This window comes from Arachis hypogaea, chromosome 6, assembly GCF_003086295.3.
Source record: "Arachis hypogaea cultivar Tifrunner chromosome 6, arahy.Tifrunner.gnm2.J5K5, whole genome shotgun sequence".
Lineage (NCBI taxonomy): Eukaryota > Viridiplantae > Streptophyta > Magnoliopsida > Fabales > Fabaceae > Arachis > Arachis hypogaea.
This window is the reverse complement of record NC_092041.1, coordinates 92,766,083-92,783,291: the sequence shown is the minus strand read 5'-3', so window position 1 is coordinate 92,783,291 and position 17,209 is coordinate 92,766,083. Positions and strand designations below refer to the sequence as shown.

At 34.5% G+C, this 17,209-nt stretch overlaps 2 protein-coding genes across 4 annotated transcripts; one reads left to right on the top strand and one right to left on the bottom strand.

Annotated features, from left to right (window-relative positions):
* Positions 1-5,860: 5,860 nt before the first annotated feature.
* On the top strand, positions 5,861-6,387 carry LOC140173714 (uncharacterized mitochondrial protein AtMg00810-like). The gene is made up of 2 exons (XM_072198244.1): positions 5,861-5,990; positions 6,095-6,387. Exons 1-2 carry the CDS (start codon positions 5,861-5,863, stop codon positions 6,385-6,387), a joined length of 423 nt encoding a protein of 140 aa, XP_072054345.1.
* A 3,583-nt stretch (positions 6,388-9,970) lies between these two features.
* Positions 9,971-13,723, bottom strand: LOC112696954 (uncharacterized). Of its 3 annotated transcripts, none has more exons than XM_025749916.3 (5): positions 13,373-13,688; positions 12,492-12,593; positions 12,249-12,403; positions 10,843-10,953; positions 9,971-10,485 (listed from the first exon to the last, which is right to left on the bottom strand). In XM_025749916.3, the coding sequence occupies exons 3-5, from the start codon at positions 12,363-12,365 to the stop codon at positions 10,135-10,137; spliced, it is 579 nt and encodes a 192-aa protein (XP_025605701.1). In that variant the 5' UTR covers positions 12,366-12,403; positions 12,492-12,593; positions 13,373-13,688; the 3' UTR covers positions 9,971-10,134. The 3 variants fall into 3 exon arrangements, with proteins under 3 accessions (XP_025605701.1, XP_025605700.1, XP_025605699.1); XM_025749915.3 differs by having other exon boundaries at positions 12,492-12,597; positions 13,373-13,621; XM_025749914.3 differs by lacking the exon at positions 12,492-12,593 and having other exon boundaries at positions 13,373-13,723.
* Positions 13,724-17,209: the final 3,486 nt, after the last annotated feature.

The window sequence follows — 17,209 nt, the reverse complement described above, 5'->3', positions numbered from 1 at the left end:
GATTTCCATTTTCGCTTGCTGCCGTTTAATTCATATAAATTGATCCTGATTAGTGTTGATTTAATTTTAGTGAGTTCATATGGGTTGATTTTGCTGATTGTTTAAATTTAGAAACGTCCTATTTACTGCCAGAGTGCTGTCGAAATTTCTAAAAATTTGTGTGTTAATTGAATTCCAATTTGTGAATTGAATTTGGTAATTTGTTACTTTAGTTTTGTTTCGTGGCCAAATTCAACTCAAAAGGTTACTTTAATTTGTTCTTTTTTTTTTCAATTAAATATCTTATAAATTAAATCAATAAGAGGGATGGTATATAATTAGTATCTTTGTATAGAGACAACAGTGAAGAAAACACCTCCTTCTTTCCCTTTCTCCTATTTTCTTCTTCTTCCATTTTTGCCCTCCCCTGTCTTCGCAACCAGAACAAAAACACCATTGTTCCCCATTTCTGCGCTCATCTTCCAGCGTGCGCCACCAGTAGCCACCTCTGGGTCAACACTGCTCTGCCTCCATTCTCCCTCCCCTTGCCATTTTCTGTTTCTGCTTCTTCTGCAGGTTCTCAATTTTTTTCCTGTTTACATTTTCTTAGTTTAATTAGTTTGTTCATTTTTTGTTAAATTAGTCAGTTTAGTGATGCATGCTTAGTGGATTATAGGTGGTTAGGAAGTTATATCCGATTTGTAGTGGATTTAGGTTGAACTTTTTGGTTGCTGTTGATGCCTGGAATGAACGGTTTCAAATTGTAGAGTGCTATTTTATCCTTGTTAATGGCTTATTTCATGCTTTGTTTTGATTGAGCAATGATGATGATGGCCTTATTATGCTAATTTTTATATTGTTGCTGATTGCCATTTTCGCTTGCTGCCGTTTGATTTTAGTACTAATTAGTGCTAATTTGATTTTAGTGAGTTCATATGGGTTATTTTGCTGTTTGTTTAAATTCAGAAATGTCCTATTTACTGCCAGAATGCTGGCAAAATTTCTAAAAATTTGTGTTAATTGAATTCCAATTTGTGAATTGAATTTGGTAATTTGTTACTTTAGTTTTGTTTCGTGACCAAATTCAACTCAAAAGGTTACTTTAATTTGTTCTTTTTTTCAATTAAATATCTTATAAATTAAATCAATAAGAGGGATGGTATATAATTAGTATCTTTGTATAGAGACAACAGTGAAGAAAATACGAGGACCTACACAATGCTTGAAGATTCATGCAAGACAGTTGGAAGATAGAGAAGAAATTACGCTAGATATTGAAGGAGAGGCAATTGGTCCTACTGATGAAGCTGTAAACAACTTAAGCAAATTTTTGGGCACATTGGCAAGGAATTCAGATTTTTATCCATTAATTTACACAAATTGAAAGGGGATTAAAGATAAAAAAGCCATTTGGGAATATGTTCAAGTGAGAACTTTAGTATTGTTTCTTTTAGAAAGTATCTGGAAATGTACACATGTATTTTATTCTTACTAGCAAATAATATGTGTTTTATAGGCTAAATTCATTATTCCAACTAAAGAAAAGAGGATGGTCCTTCCTCGTATCAATGACAAATGGAGAAGGTATAAGACTACAATAAAGCAAACTATTTTTTTGCCATACAAATGTGTTAATGAGATGCTGAAAAATCGTCCTAAGAGCATACCTGAGAGTCATTTTCGCAAGTTAATTGCTTATTGGAGAACTGAGAAAGTTAAGGTAAGACAAGTGAAACTTAGTGTAATTGTTCATGCAATTATATCATATACACATGAGTGAAGTATGATGGTTTGTTGATAATACTTATCTCTTGTTATGTAGAAAATGTTTGCACAGAATAAGAAAAATAGGGCACAATAGAAATTTAGGCATTGAAAGAGACCAATAAATTTTGCAAGAATACGTGCAAGATTGGTACAATTTTTAATTCTTTGTAAATTTGTATGTGTATGTGTGGTGTGCCTTTTAACTCTATATAAATGCTATTTGAATTGGACTTATAGGCTGCTTTTAAGGAAAATAATGAACCACCTACTCAAGCAGAAATGTTTGTTGAGACTCGCCAAAGCACAAAGGGAAAATCATTGGATGAAGACACTCTGGATGTTATTGTAAGTATTAGGAGTTAATTTGGTTTAAGTAGGTTATGTATTTCTTGTGTCTTGGCAATTTGTCCATCACTTGTGGTTACTTTTATGCTTGCGTTGAGTTAAAGAATCTTGACATTATTCTTAATCTCTATTATTTTAGTCCAATTGTGTATTTACTCTTATTTTATTACTATTATTTTTCTTCACATTAATATAGGCACATTTGCAAGATGAGAATAAAAAGTCTAAAAAATCAGTAATTAGAGCTTTCCAATCCATATTTGGGAAAGAGAAGGCAAGGAGAGTGTGATGTCACGGAAGAGTTATCACACCAAATTTGTTGAAGAAAAATGAAGAAATTGCCACCCTTAAGCAGCAATATGCAACTGAGAAAGCAACATTAGAGAATAAGGTTGATGTGATGCAAAAAGAAGTAGATGAACTAAAATCGCTTGTTAAGATGATGTTGCAACAAAAAAGCTCAGGAGTGGACCTTCACATGTTAGCTGCTCAATTAGGAAGCACTTTAGGCAATCCAAACAATGATGCGCATGAAGAGGTATTATTTGTTGTTAAAGTTTCTATATGTTATCATATCTTAAATAATGGTTGATTATGATGATGTTGATTCAATTGTTTTGTGTATCTAAATAGAAGAATGTTATGATATATATGTTTGTCCTCTCTCTCTCAAATATTTTTATTTAACATTATTAGTATTAAAGATGTGTAGTTTTATATTTGATTTTTTTTGTTTACAGGAAAACTATGTTGAAGGGGAAATCGAACTTGATTAAGGTCAAATTTTTAAAAGCAAATGTTACAAAGTAAAAGTCATGAACTTATGGACATGATGACTATTTGCTACTTAGCTATTTCAACTCTCTTTTGTTATTATATTTTTTTCAAACTTAGACGATATTGTGGATCTTACAACAATTTTTATAAGTTAAATTTAATGGGAAATGTTCAATTATTTTTCTTTAGTGACATGATTCAGATAGTTTAGATTATTTATTGACACTAAATAATTAAAAAAAACTGATATTAATTTCATTCATGAGAAAACTATTGTAAATAAAAAAATTATATATTACAAAAAAATCATTGTCAATAGTTACAAAAGACAATGGTGTTAAAACAATTGCCAAAACACGACTCCAATGGTAACACTTTAAAACCGTTGTCTTAGATGACTATAAAATGGCAATGGTATTAAAACCGTTGCCGAAAAAAGACATCAACGGTAACGTTTTAAAACCGTTGTCTTAGATGACTATAAACTAGCAATGGTTTTAAAACTGTTGCCGAAACCTGGCACCAACGGTAACAGTTTAAAACCGTTGGCTATGTGAATAATAAAACCACAACAGTTTAAAACCGTTGCCTATTCAGTTACAGTATTAAACCGTTGTCATATTAATAGGAACAGTTCTAAACCGTTGCTTATTGAGCAACAGATCAAAACCGTTGTTTAAAATTTTCCGTCAAAACCGTTGTCTATGCCACTAACTGTGGCAAGGGTTTTTCTGTTACCGTTGCCTTAGGTAAAATACCGTTGCCTTTGAGCATTGGTAACGACCGTATATACCACAGTTCAAAAATTGTTGCCAAAGCGTTGCCTAAAGTTTTGGGAACGGTTTTTTAATCTACGGCAACGGTTTTTGACCATTGCGAAAAGCCTTATTTGTTGTAGTGGGTAAAACTATTGCATTACATTTTAATGCGAGAATTATGAGTATTATCACTCCAAAATCTGCACTATGGGTCATTGATTCCGGTGCAATAGATCATGTGACTTTTGACTTAAAAGATTTTGCAAGTTTTCAAAATATTGCTCCAATCAATGTGATATTGCCAAATGGAACCAAAACTGTTAGCACCATCATGGGCACAATCACATTCTCTAAAAAAATTTTCTCAAAAATGTTTTATACATTCCTTCTTTTGATTTTAAACTGATCTCTGTGTCAAAGTTAACCTCAAACTTACATTGTCAACTATTAATCAATGATAAGTGTGTTGAGATACAAGATCGATCCACATCAAAGATGATTGGCATCGCTGAGTGTATAGAAGGGTTATATACAATGAGTAGAGAACCAGAATTCTCTCACTTTTCCCCTCTTCCAATAAAGCAAGCTTCATTGGCGGCAACTACGACTACTACTCATCCCACCACACCTTCACACAGTGAGCACAACAACATTTGGCATCTTAGATTAGGACACATACCCATGCATAAATTGATTTTTCTGAAGAAGTATTATCCTTTTATAGATTGTATTGCTTCAAAACTTCCTTGTGATTCATGTCATTTTGCAAAACAAAAGAAATTATCTTTTAATCTTAGTACAACTGAAATAAAAGACTGTTTTCACTTAGTTCATATGGATATTTGGAGTCCTATTTCTGTCCCTTCCAATGAAGGACATAGGTATTTTTTGACTGTGGTGGATGGCAAGAGCAGATTTACAAGGATTTTTTTTATGAAAACCAAATCTGAAGCATCACAATTGGTTATTAATTTTGTGAATTTTGTCAGAGTACAATTTTAAAAGCAAGTTAAGTGTATAAGGACTGACAATGGGCCAGAGTTCACTCTAAAATCCTTTTTTGCATCAACTAGAATTTTACACCAAACTTCTTGTGTAAAAATACCAGAGCAAAACGGGATTGAAGAGAGAAAACACCAGCATATTTTAGGTGTTGCTAGAGCACTGCTATTTCAATCAGGAATTTCACATTGTTTTTGGCAATACGCAGTTGTTCACGCCATTCACCTAATTAATAGGCTGCCCAGCACTAACTTGGATAATGCTAGTCCTTACAAGCTTTTGTATGGTAAATTACCTGACCTTTCATATTTAAGAGTATTTGGTTCTCTTGCATATGCCTCCACATTAACAAATTCAAGAACAAAATTAGACCCAAGAGCCAGAAAAACAGCTTTTCTTGGTTTTAAATTAGGAACAAAGGGTTTTTGACTTATTGATTTAAAATCAAAGGAAATTTTCATATCTAGAAATGTAACTTTTTATGAAACTTATTTTCCATTTTTACATTCTACTAGCATTGACATTTCTGTGGTACCCACTCGTACTCCACAATGCATTGATTTTTTTCAATATGATACACCCTCCACACATCATTTGCAATCACCCACACATACCACACTCACAGATTCAAATGGACATTCCTCAAGCTCAATGCAGTCACCAATTTCCTCACACACCATTTCACCCATTACCACACCACACACTAACAATGCACCTGCATCACAACACTCTGACATCACACATGACTGCATTATTAGAAAATCTGAAAGAGTCAAAAAACCGTCTGCTTATTTGAAGGACTATCATTGTATGACAACCCATACAGCTCACTCTAGCAACTTTGCCAACAATAACTCTTTATATCCTATCTCATAACACTTGTCATATGATAGACTAACCCCAAAATATAAGTCACTTTCTCTAGCCATCACCTCAAATCAAGAACCTAGCACTTATGAGGAAGCGGCTGCACATGAATGTTGGAGAAAGACAATACAAGATGAATTGACAGCTTGTCAGCTCTAGATCAGAACAGAACTTGGTATCTCACTGAACTCCCAAAAGACAAGAAGGCTGTGGGTTGCAAATGGGTTTTTCGGGTAAAATTCAATTCTGATGGCACCATAGAGAGGCACAAAGCGAGGCTAGTTGCAAAAGGATTCACTCAAGTGCAAGGAGTAGATTATGGTGATACTTTTAGTCCAGTTGTCAAAATGACTACCCTATGAGTAATGTTAGCATTAACAGTGGCAAAGAAATGGCATTTAATACAGCTGGACATCAACACTACCTTCTTTCATGGAGATTTGGACAAGGAAGTTTATATGAAGATACCACCCGGTTTGGCTGTGTCACAACCAGGTTTGGTTTGTAAATTGCAAAAGTCTCTATATGGGCTTAAGCAAGCAAGCAGGCAATGGAACATTAAGCTCATTCAGACTCTTGTGGATGCTGGTTATAAGCAGTTTTTTATGATCATTCACTCTTCATCAAGAAACAATCTGAAAGCTTTACTGTCATTCTAGTATATGTTGATGACTTGGTTTTAACCGGGAATGACATTGACGAAATCAATTCCATCAAGCAAAATTTGGATGACAAATTCAAGATAAAGGATCTTGGTGATCTCAAATACTTCTTGGGAATGAAAGTAGCACGCTCTAACTCTGGAATTCACATTTATCAGAGGAAGTACACCATGGACCTTCTCAGGAATTTCGGTTATCTAGATTGCAAGCCTCTCTCTACCCCCATTTGATTATAGTCAGAAACTCTCAAAGGAATCAGGTACTATTTTAACAGACAACACTGTTTACAGACAGCTCATTGGCCGACTCCTTTACCTCACAAACACTAGACACGATATCTCTTATGCTGTGGGACGTTTGAGCCAAATTTTGGACTGTGCAACCACTTCTCACCAATAGGCTGCTTTTCGTGTACTCCGATATTTGAAAGGCCGACCTACAACTGGTATCTTCTTCTCCTCTACTTCTAATATGCATCTCAATGGATTTGCCAATGCTGACTGGACTACCTGTGCCGATACTCGTCGCTTCATTTCCGGTTATTGTTTTATGATTGGGAACTCTCTCATTAGCTGGAAGAGTAAGAAGCAAACACAGTTGCCAAGTCCTCTGCAGAAGCTGAATATAGGTCTCTTACTGTTGCCACTTGTGAAGCTAGTTGGTTATCTTTCTTAATGGATTTCATTAGTTTGCCGCTTCAAAAGTTTATCGCTCTATTATATGATAATCAGTCAGCCATTCACATTGTCAATAATCCCATCTTTCATGAAAGAACCAAACACGTTGAAGTGGACTGCCACATTGTTCGTAAAAAGCATTTGTCTGGTCTCATTCATCTTATGCCAGTTCGTTCCAAAGATTAACTTGCTAATGTCCTTTTCTTGCTAATATTTCCAAGCTAGGATTGTTAGATTTACACAATTCTAGCTTGCGAGAGGGTGTTATTTAGATTATTTCTTTATCAATAATAAGCTTACCATTGTAATTATTTTTTAGTGAGAGTACATAAAGAGTACATAGTATATAAGGTGTAATAACTCAACAAATATTTTCTAAGGGAGTTTTTCATAAGAACTTATTTTTTCTCCCTCTCTTAATCCATTTTGGTTCATCAAACCATCAACATCATAACTTGAACAGCATGAGATTTTCTTCAGACTCTTTCGGCTTATATCGTGAGATTGCTTTTAAAGCTCGAACGTGGATTGTGTTCCAAACTACTATGATTCCAGAAGTGCACTCATCGTTTAACTTGAAGCCTGAACCTGGGGAAATTAAAGTTAATTGTGATGGTAGTAACAGTCTGTTGAATGCGGATTCTGGTTTTGGGTGGTGTTTGCAAAATGATGCTGGCATTTGCGTGACGGGAGGCACGGGCAGAATTCAGGGCAAGAGTGTCATCAAATCAGAACTTTGGAGTTTATGGAGACGGTTAGTAAGGGCTGCTGAAACTTGTTGTAATTTGTAAACTAGTGGTTTGTGAAACTGATTGTACAGAAGCTTATAAGTTTGTGAATGAGCTTGAAGATGAGGTTAGAGTGGGAAGTAAGTTTTGAGCTCATCTCTAGAGATGCTAATGGAGTTGCTGATTGGCTTGCAAAGATAGGGGACCTGTATCGATGATTCGATGAGGAAGAAGTGGTTTGGTTCCAAACATTTGATGCATTACTATTGTTGATGATGCAGGATCTTGGATAGGCATTTCTTCGTTTTGACTAAGTGTATCTTTGGATGTAAAATCCTTTTTTTAATAATAAATGGAATAAATGGTTAAATTAGTTTTAAAAATATTACTCATTTTTTAAATTAAATATTTTTTTTAATCAAACTTGTAAGATGTAAGTTAGTCATTTTAATTTTTCCATTACTTTTGTTGCTAACGAATGTCAACATTTGTTGATATGACACGTTAAGTTACACCACAACACACCCCTAATAGTTATAATTGGCGGTTAACATGATAAGTTTATGAAAGTAAATCAAATCAACTCTAAATCTCGGGATTCTAATACTTCAAGTTCTTTCCTCAATTAAGTTTTGATTTGCTTTAATTTCATAAACTTATTATACTAATAGTCAACTAAGATTTAATCCTCCTATGTGTATATTGTAATATCACTTAATATGCCATATTAATAAATTTTGGCACCGTCAACAAAAATTTTTTTAGAAGAATTAATGCGATTAATTTAAAATCTTTGAAAGATGAATTTAATTAAAAAAATCTTTTGGAGACAAATTTAAAAAATAAGTAATCTTTTAAAGACGAATTTGACCATTTACCAAAAAAACAAAATATTTTATTAAATTTTAGCGTGTTTGATTTTTTTTTTAAGTAAAAACAGATATTTCCTAACCCAATTATCATTATCCATCGCCATCGTTATCCTCAATTTTAACTGTACGCTTTCCATCTAACAAATATCGGTTGACCGTTGACTTACCGGTTTCCTCTTTGCTCTTTAAAGTGCGGGTTATGCTACACATTCAAGTATTTTCATTCAAGTTTTATCCAAATAAGTCTAACACCAACAAAAATTACTCTCATTAAAAGAGCGTCATTACGCGCGCTTATCTTCTTCTCCTCCCCCGCGTTTCTTCTTCTTCTCCCCTGTGCTTTTTCTTCTTCTTCTCCTTCTTCTTCTTTCAAATGCACGCATACCTCATCTTCTTCTTCTTTCAAATTCATGTATACCTCCTCCTCCTCCTTGTTCTTCTTCGCGCACGCAGATTGTCCTTCTTCTTCCTCTTTCGTTATCGTCATCACCAACAACATCAACATTTTATTAATGGATTATTTTTTCAATCGAATTGAATGGAATGCAATTACTAAATTGAATTGAATTGAATGGATGCAATTGTTTTGAATATGAATTTAATTGAATTGATAATTTCTAAATTGTAAACAAATGTGTTTCGAATTTGATTTTATATAATGGATTATATTTCATTTATTCAATACTATACAAATGTTTCACCATGAGGACGTGTTTGGTTCATTATGTAGAAAGCTGTTCGAATTTGAATTTATATAATGAATAATGTTCCGTTCATTTAGTACTATATAATTGTTTCACCATAATAACATGTTCGGTTTATTTCTATTTTGCATAATTCAAAATTCTACCTCCTCACCTTCTACTGCTTCTTCACTAGGGAGAGGAGGAAAAGACAAAAAAAATACAGCAGCAATAACAAAAGAACGACGATAAAGAGAAAACATGTGTAGAAAAAGAAACGCGAAAAAAGAGGAGAATGAGAAGGAGGAACGCGAAGAAGAAGACGACGTTCCGTGTGTAAACGAGCGCGAGAAGAAGAAGAAGAAGAAGCGTAAGGAAGCACATGACCTAAAATTGCTTGGATGAACTTGAATGCCAAAATTGTGACCTAAAATTGCTTGGATGAACTTGGATTCCAAAATTGTTTGGATGCGGAGAATATCTCTTAAAGTACCACTCCTATCCACGTTAAAATTAGATTAAAACTGCATCATTAAAGTGATTTCTTTATGAAAGTACATACCTTTTTTTTTCTTTTTCTGGTCTTGCAAACATACTTTATCTTATATATATGCCGAACAAAACTTAATTCTTTAAAAAAAACAAAAAAAAGGTGGGGAAACGCTATATATTTCAAAATTGAAACCAATTGTAGCCAAAAAATGAAAGAAAATGGAAGTAATGTCTGATTAACTGTACCAAATCTTGCAGGATTAAATTCAACCAAATATGTAACGAATTAAAAGCTACTGAAAGATTATAGCAAGGCAAACATACAAGATAATCTATTATTTAACCATAGCTCACATGACCATAACATATAAGACGTAATTTTTATTCAAATATTCCAACAAAGTAATACAAATAAACTACAAATCTGCCCTAGTTCTGCCTTGGTTTAATTCAATTCCCAAGGACGATCAATATTTTCAACAGCCAAGCCAAAAAAGCATTTCAAATTTCAAAATTTAATTCAGATTACTTAGTGTTGCCACGGGAACTGTCTACTTCATGCACACTTCCACTATCACCTGCATTAGCTTTCTCAAGCACAAGTTCTTGCTCCAATGATTCCATCATCTCCTTTAAGGATTTCTCGTCTCCTCCTATAAGTTTCGTCAAAATCTCGGCTTCCTGCGGGTTGATTTCCGATTGGTCTATTTGTTGCATGTTTGCAATTTTTTCTGTTTTGGCTTGTTTCAGTGCAGCATGTTGTTGCAGTGCTTCTATCATCATATTTGAGCTTCTCTCTTCACCTTCTAGTTGCATTTTCATTACAGCCTCCGCTTCCTTGTCAAGAGGCTTGAAATATTCTTCAATGGTTGCCTCCTGCATGGAAGCAGCATCTTGTCATGCAACAATTTAAGTTATGCAAAATGAAACAATTACAGAACTTATTATGAATTAGAAAACAAATATCATTGAAAAGATACTGTTCACAGCAGGTGGTTATTTTAAATGACAGAAGATGATGCATCCAATTACAGTATTTTTCACAAGCAACATGGAGTGGCAGGTCCACACACCAAAGCATGCTAGTAGAACTTCTTAAGGGAGAGGGAAAAAACATGATTAGAAGCACTACCTTCAAAGTCTAACCGAAGGAAAGAAATGGAAGATTCAAAAAAGATTCCAAAGAAATACATGCATCTAAAATTTTATATTTTTCATGACAATACAACTTACTGCTTGTTCTAGCTGCTTGTTCAAAGCTTGCATGTCTTGAATCATGCGACGAACCTCAGATAAAATAATCTGCTCAGGTACTTTATTTATGGCTGCCTTCCTTGCTTGTGCCTTTACAAGAGAGAAATAATACACATCACAATGAGAGTAAAATAGATGTTAAAAACTAGGAAGATTTTGAGGGCAAACAATGCTGGTTCAAAAGAAATGTTGATATCTGCTTTCAAATTATTGTGGTCGTGGACACATTTATTGGACACATTTATTTAAGCACGGATACATCTCCTAACTTGTGTAAGGCACAACAGTGACACTGACAAGGCAGTGACACAGCAGATATGCGACTGACATGGCATTAACACTATGCAACCACTATCAGAACCAGAGGCCGCGGCAGTGCCAACAAGAGCGCAAGCAGCAGAAGCGTGATTGGAGACAATGATACAGAAACAGATGTGCAAGAACTAGACTCTCCCTCTTCGAACTGGTTTATAGTTTTCTTCCCTCTTCTCTATGTTGAAGTTTAGAGTGTAATTGCATATGTTGTGCATTGTGGAATTGAAATTTGTAAAACTGAAATTTATTCAGTTATGAATATATTTATTTTTTATTAACGTATTTTACTGTTTTTACTGATATTGTGTACCATTAATGCCACCCTCATCAATCACAATACACTTTATAACTATAACTTGCTGGATGAATCCTCACTATTTTAATTGGGTTCTTTTCCAGTACAAGCACTTACTGTGCTTTTTCAAATATACAGGTTGTGCTGTTTGCAAATGCTAAACTTGGAAGAGCTTAAGACATATCATTTTGGAATAATGCAATTATTTTTTTAATTAGCATAGCATTTTCATATTTATAATATTAACATATCATTTCATTATTATAATATATACTACATTTTATTACATGACGTGTCCTAACCATGTCCCGTCCTATAATTTTAATTGCTGTGTCTGCATAGTGCCATGTGTTGATATCTGCTTCCTAACTAGAGCTAAATTCATATCAACTCATTAGGAATCTCCAGAGCTTAGCAACTAACACAAAGTACAATAAAGTAATAACTATTTTGTTCTCCCTCTTTTATAGAAGCATGATATCAGCGACAAGAAAACGTGAGCATTCTTAGAAACTTAGTATTTACGATCTATTCCAACTATAGATAAAAAAGGTAATGTTCTAAGTTCTATCAACTACATTTTAAACTGCATGATCATTACGACAGCTCCATTATAGTAGAATAAGAAGTGCCTTTGATTTGAAGTGACAGTTAACTCTAACTAATCACCCTATTTGACATTTACTGCACAGGCCTTACAAATGAAATCTTGGGTCAAGCTCACAACATACTCTAGCAAAGAGTATAATAAATCAGAAAAGAGAATATATCAGACCTGTTGGAGATGATTCTCAAGCCGGTGCCTAAAGTTTCGGATTTTTCGTTCTTCATAGCCGGACATCACCCGGACATAAAATAGCATCCTCCTCCCAAACTCTAACAACTTGCTCATACTGGCAAATCATCAACCAGTATTTGTTTGGGAATTTCCTGCAAAAGTTAATCTACCTCAGAGTCGCAGAACTAAAGCTCATTAATGTTAATTCATCTGAAAACTCTTGCAAAAATTAATTCATACTGTTTCATGTGGCAGCCATATGGAATCAAAATTTGGTTAAATGATCACCAAACAACGAGACATGAACCTCACACAAGAAGAAAGCCTTATTTTCCCCTAAATCTGTCTTTCAGAAACAGAAAATAAACATTATAAAACCAAATTTAAGTTCACAAGTAAAATGGAAATGGAACAAATGCTGCTTTAACACTAGTGAGGTTTTGACACAATGAAAAATGAAGTTAAATTCATCACTCCATGGGAAATATCAGGAGCTTAGTAACTAGCAAAAAATACAATGTAGTAATAGCTGGCATGTTCTCCATATTTCATAGGAGTATGATATCAGGTCAAAGAAAAACTTAACTTTACTTCATAAACCAAAATACTTCATAAACTAATCTTTTCCACTGGATATTGATAAACCTCAAACTAGAAACATATATTTTTTGGTGAGGGAAAGGGATCAAAGAGCCCAAACTAGAACAGCCAGAGCAAAATAAAAGAATTGGCTATTCACCAAGCTCAAGAATCTAGCAGCTATCAATAGACCAATCGCTACAGTATCCACATGCACTAAAAAGAGACATAAATAAAACCTGAAAGTTCATTTCGGCATTTTATCAAACACAAAACTGACAGCCCATAAATCAATTTAGAACAAATAAAATTTTGTGTATAACTAAGCCGGAAAGAAATTAAAAGAAATCATCTATTTCGTGTTATTCAATCTGGGATTAAGATCCATAGCATGCCAAGCCACAACGTAATTCGAAATTTCCAAATGCCCATAAAGAATATTAGATGCATTTCTCGATTTCATATGCAAAAAATATAATAATAAAAAGAAAAAGAAACAACAACATTAGATTAGATCATCCAGAAATTAGAAGAAAGTTTACCGAGAACTCAAGCAGAGCAACACAAATTTTTTGGGGAAATTCTGCAGAGTACTGTAGAGTGGAGCGAGGTGCGAAGTATCGCAGCTGGAAGAGAATACAAAATTATTCCTTGGTGCCTTTCTTCTTCTCCTTCTCTTTCTCTCAGTTTTTTTTTTCTTTTCTGTTGTTTGTTTTTTCTTTTTTTTTTTTAGGGAAATGTTTAAGATGGTCAAGTTAAAATCTTGAACATTGATGAGCCAACTTGCGGTCAGTAACACTGTTTTTTTCTTTAGGACTTAGTTGTTAAAATCAAATGGGTGATCAAAATGATTGAATTATTAGATTATTGAATAGCTAGTTTAATGAGTGGGTTATTAGTTAAATCGATTAATCTGGTCTTATATAAATAAAAATAAAAAATAATAAAAAATTTAAAATTAAAATTTAAAATACATATTTTTATTATTTTAAAAATATCTAATTATTGTAAAATAATATAGAATAGAAATAATAAGTATTTCGATACACATGGGAGAATTAACAGTCAAAAAGGTCCTACTCGACCCTAGGAGCAGTGTCGACGTGCTGTTCTACTCCACCTTAAAAAAGATGCAACTCAGCGACAAGGCCCTGCAGCACTCATCCGGAGAATTGGTAGGATTCTCCGGAGAAAGGGTACCCGTATCAGGTTATATATGGTTGAGAACAACACCAGGAGAGTCCCGATCTCAAAAACCCTAAATATCCAATTTTTAGTGGTTGATTTCACTAGTCCTTATAATATTATTTTGGGACGCCCATCTCTTAACTCTTTTCGAGCTATTTTTCTACAATTCACCTTTGTGTAAAGTTTTTTGTGCAGGACAACATAGTGGCCACAGTGCATGCCGACCACAAGGAAGCTCGGCAATGAAGCTCGGCAATGCTGCAATGCAGGCTTAAAAACTATTCCAAAGGAAATCATCCCAAGAGTTTACGCTGTCTACAATATAGAGAGCATTCCAACTCTGGCCGAGCTGGACCCTCGGGACAATAACAGTTGACTCGCCCCACGGGTGACCTAGAAAATATACAATTAGGGGCAGCTAACCAATTTACTAACATTGGTTCTGTTTTTTCTGTAGAAACAAAATAACAACTCAATGAACTATTGAAATCCAATTCTGACCTTTTGCATGGACATCTGCCGACATGCCAGGAATTGATCCAAACTTTATATACCATAAGCTAGTAGTCAATCCTAATGTCCGACCTATGCGATAGAAAAAAAGGAACTTGGTGACGGAGAAAAAATGTCAGTAAAGATTTTCACAAAAATAAGCACGTTGTAAGTATAGTTCTAAACCGACAGTTAAACCTCAATCAAATTTAAATTGTTTGTCACTTAAGCAAACCCAATAAAATTAACCGAAGTATTTAAACCTCGGGTCGTCTCTCAAGGAATTGTAGGAAATTGTAGTTTATTATTGGTTATGAGATTGTATCTTTTTGGGTTTGATTTTAATAAACAATGAATGTAAATAACAAAAAAATAAATTAGTAACTAAGAAAGCTCTTAGCAAGGATTGATAATTAGAAGTTCTATCCTCATTATTATTGTCAATTGTGATGGTAAATGTGAGTTTCCTTCACGTAGTTAACCTCTAACCAATGGAGGAAGGTCAAGTGCATACAATTAACTTGAGTTCACAAGTCCTAGTCAACTCAAAGTGAGAGACTAGCTTTGATAAAGTTCAAGCTAACTGACAATCTTCAATTACCAATCAACAAATGAGTTTTGATAACTCAAGAGTCTCTAATTGATTAATCCAAGTTAAGAATATAACAATTTAATTTAAAACCCAACCAAGCATTTTATCAAACACTTGGAAAGCATAAAATAAAAGCATAGAAAACTAACAACGAATATAAATCTAGACAACCAATTGCAAGCATCAATGACTAACAATTAAAGAGAGCAACAATAAACATAGAAAACACAAATTGCATTAGAAGAAATCAAATGTAACAATAGCTCATAAACATGAAAATGGCGAAAAGGAGAAATAACAAGGGAGGAAGATGAACTAAAGTGCTTGAACAAATAAAAGTAAGAGAAAACTAAATTAAAGTAAAATTGAAACTGAACCTAAGGAGAAATTGAAAGAGAAACCCTAAAACCTAGAGAGAGGAGAGAGTCTCTCTCTCTAGAAAACTTCATCTAAACCTAAAATTATGTGAATGAAGTGTGAATGAATGATTCCCCCACTCTACAGCCTCTAATCTGTCTTTTCAAGCTTGAAACTGGGCCAAAACCAGCCCAGAAATTGCCCCCAACATTTTTTTATATCTGCAGCACGTGACGCCTTGTCACGCGTATGCGTCGCCCACGCGTACACGTCGCTTGTCTGCTACACCAGTCACGCGTATGGGTCACACCATGCGTGCGCGTCACCTAACTGCGAGGTAACTATAGCAAATTACATATCATTTCGAAGCCCCGAATGTTAGCTTTTCAACGCAACTGGACCTGCCTCATTTAGACCTCTGTAGCTCAAGTTATGATAGATTTACTACAAAGAGGTGAGGATTGATAACTTAGCAATTCCTTCAATTTCTTGTATTCCTTCCACTTTTGCATGCTTCCTTTCCATCCTCTAAGTCATTCCTGCCCTATAAACCCTAAAATCACTTAACAAACATATCATGGCATCGAATGGTAATAAGAGAGGATTAAAATTAGCAAATTTAAGGCCAAAGAAGCATGTTTTCAATCATAGCACAAAATTAGGAAGAAAAATGTAAAACATGTGAATTCTATGAATAAGTGTGAGAATAAGGGATAAAATCCTCTCAATTCAGTACAAAATAAATCGTAAAATAGCAGTTTATCACTTGGGTACAGAAAGAAGAAACGCAGCAATAGCAGAAACACAAAAATTGCTTGATACAGGCTTCATCCGAGAACTTAGATTTTCATCTTAGTTAGCAAATGTGGTAATGGTTAAGAAGAGAATGGAAAAATGGCGTATATATGTAGATTTTTTCGAACTTGAGCAAAGCATGCCCGAAAGATTCCTACCCACTTCTAAACAGTGATAGATTAGTATGATACTTCAGGATTTTAAGTATTTAGTTTCATGGATGCTTATTCCTGTTACATCAAATACTAATGCACCCCGCCGATGAGGAGAAAACAACATTTATAACAGATCTAGGAAATTTCTGTTATAAGGTCATGTCTTTTGGGCTAAAAAATGCAGGGGTCACTTATCAGCGATTGATGGACAAGGTTTTCAAGGATCAGATTGGCCGAAACATTGAAATATATGTTGATGACATGGTGGTCATATGAAGCTCAGAAGAACAACATAAGACTGACCTTAACAAGGTATTCCAACAACTTCGACAATATAACATGAGGTTAAACCCGGAAAAGTGTGCATTTGGAGTGCATGGAGGCAAGTTTCTCGGATTTTTGTTGACACACAGGGGAATAGAAGCCAACCCTGACAAATGTCAGGCTGTGATTCACATGCAATCACCTCGGTCAATCAAGGAGGTACAACAACACACAGGTCGCCTGGCAGCCCTGTCACGATTCCTACCCGCGGTAGCTACCATTTCATATCGTTTCTTCAACACCCTCAGGAAAGCCGAGAAGTTTGTTTGGACGGACGAATGCGAAAAAGCTTTCGCCAAATTCAAAAATCTTCTTGGCTCACCACCTATACTATAGAAACCACAGAAAGGTAAGCCTCTTTACTTATATCTTTCAATTTCCCCTAATACAGTCAGTTTTGTGCTTGTAATAGAAACAGGGAAAGAACAACATCTAGTATATTTCGTGAGCAAGGTACTGCAGAACACCGAAATGAG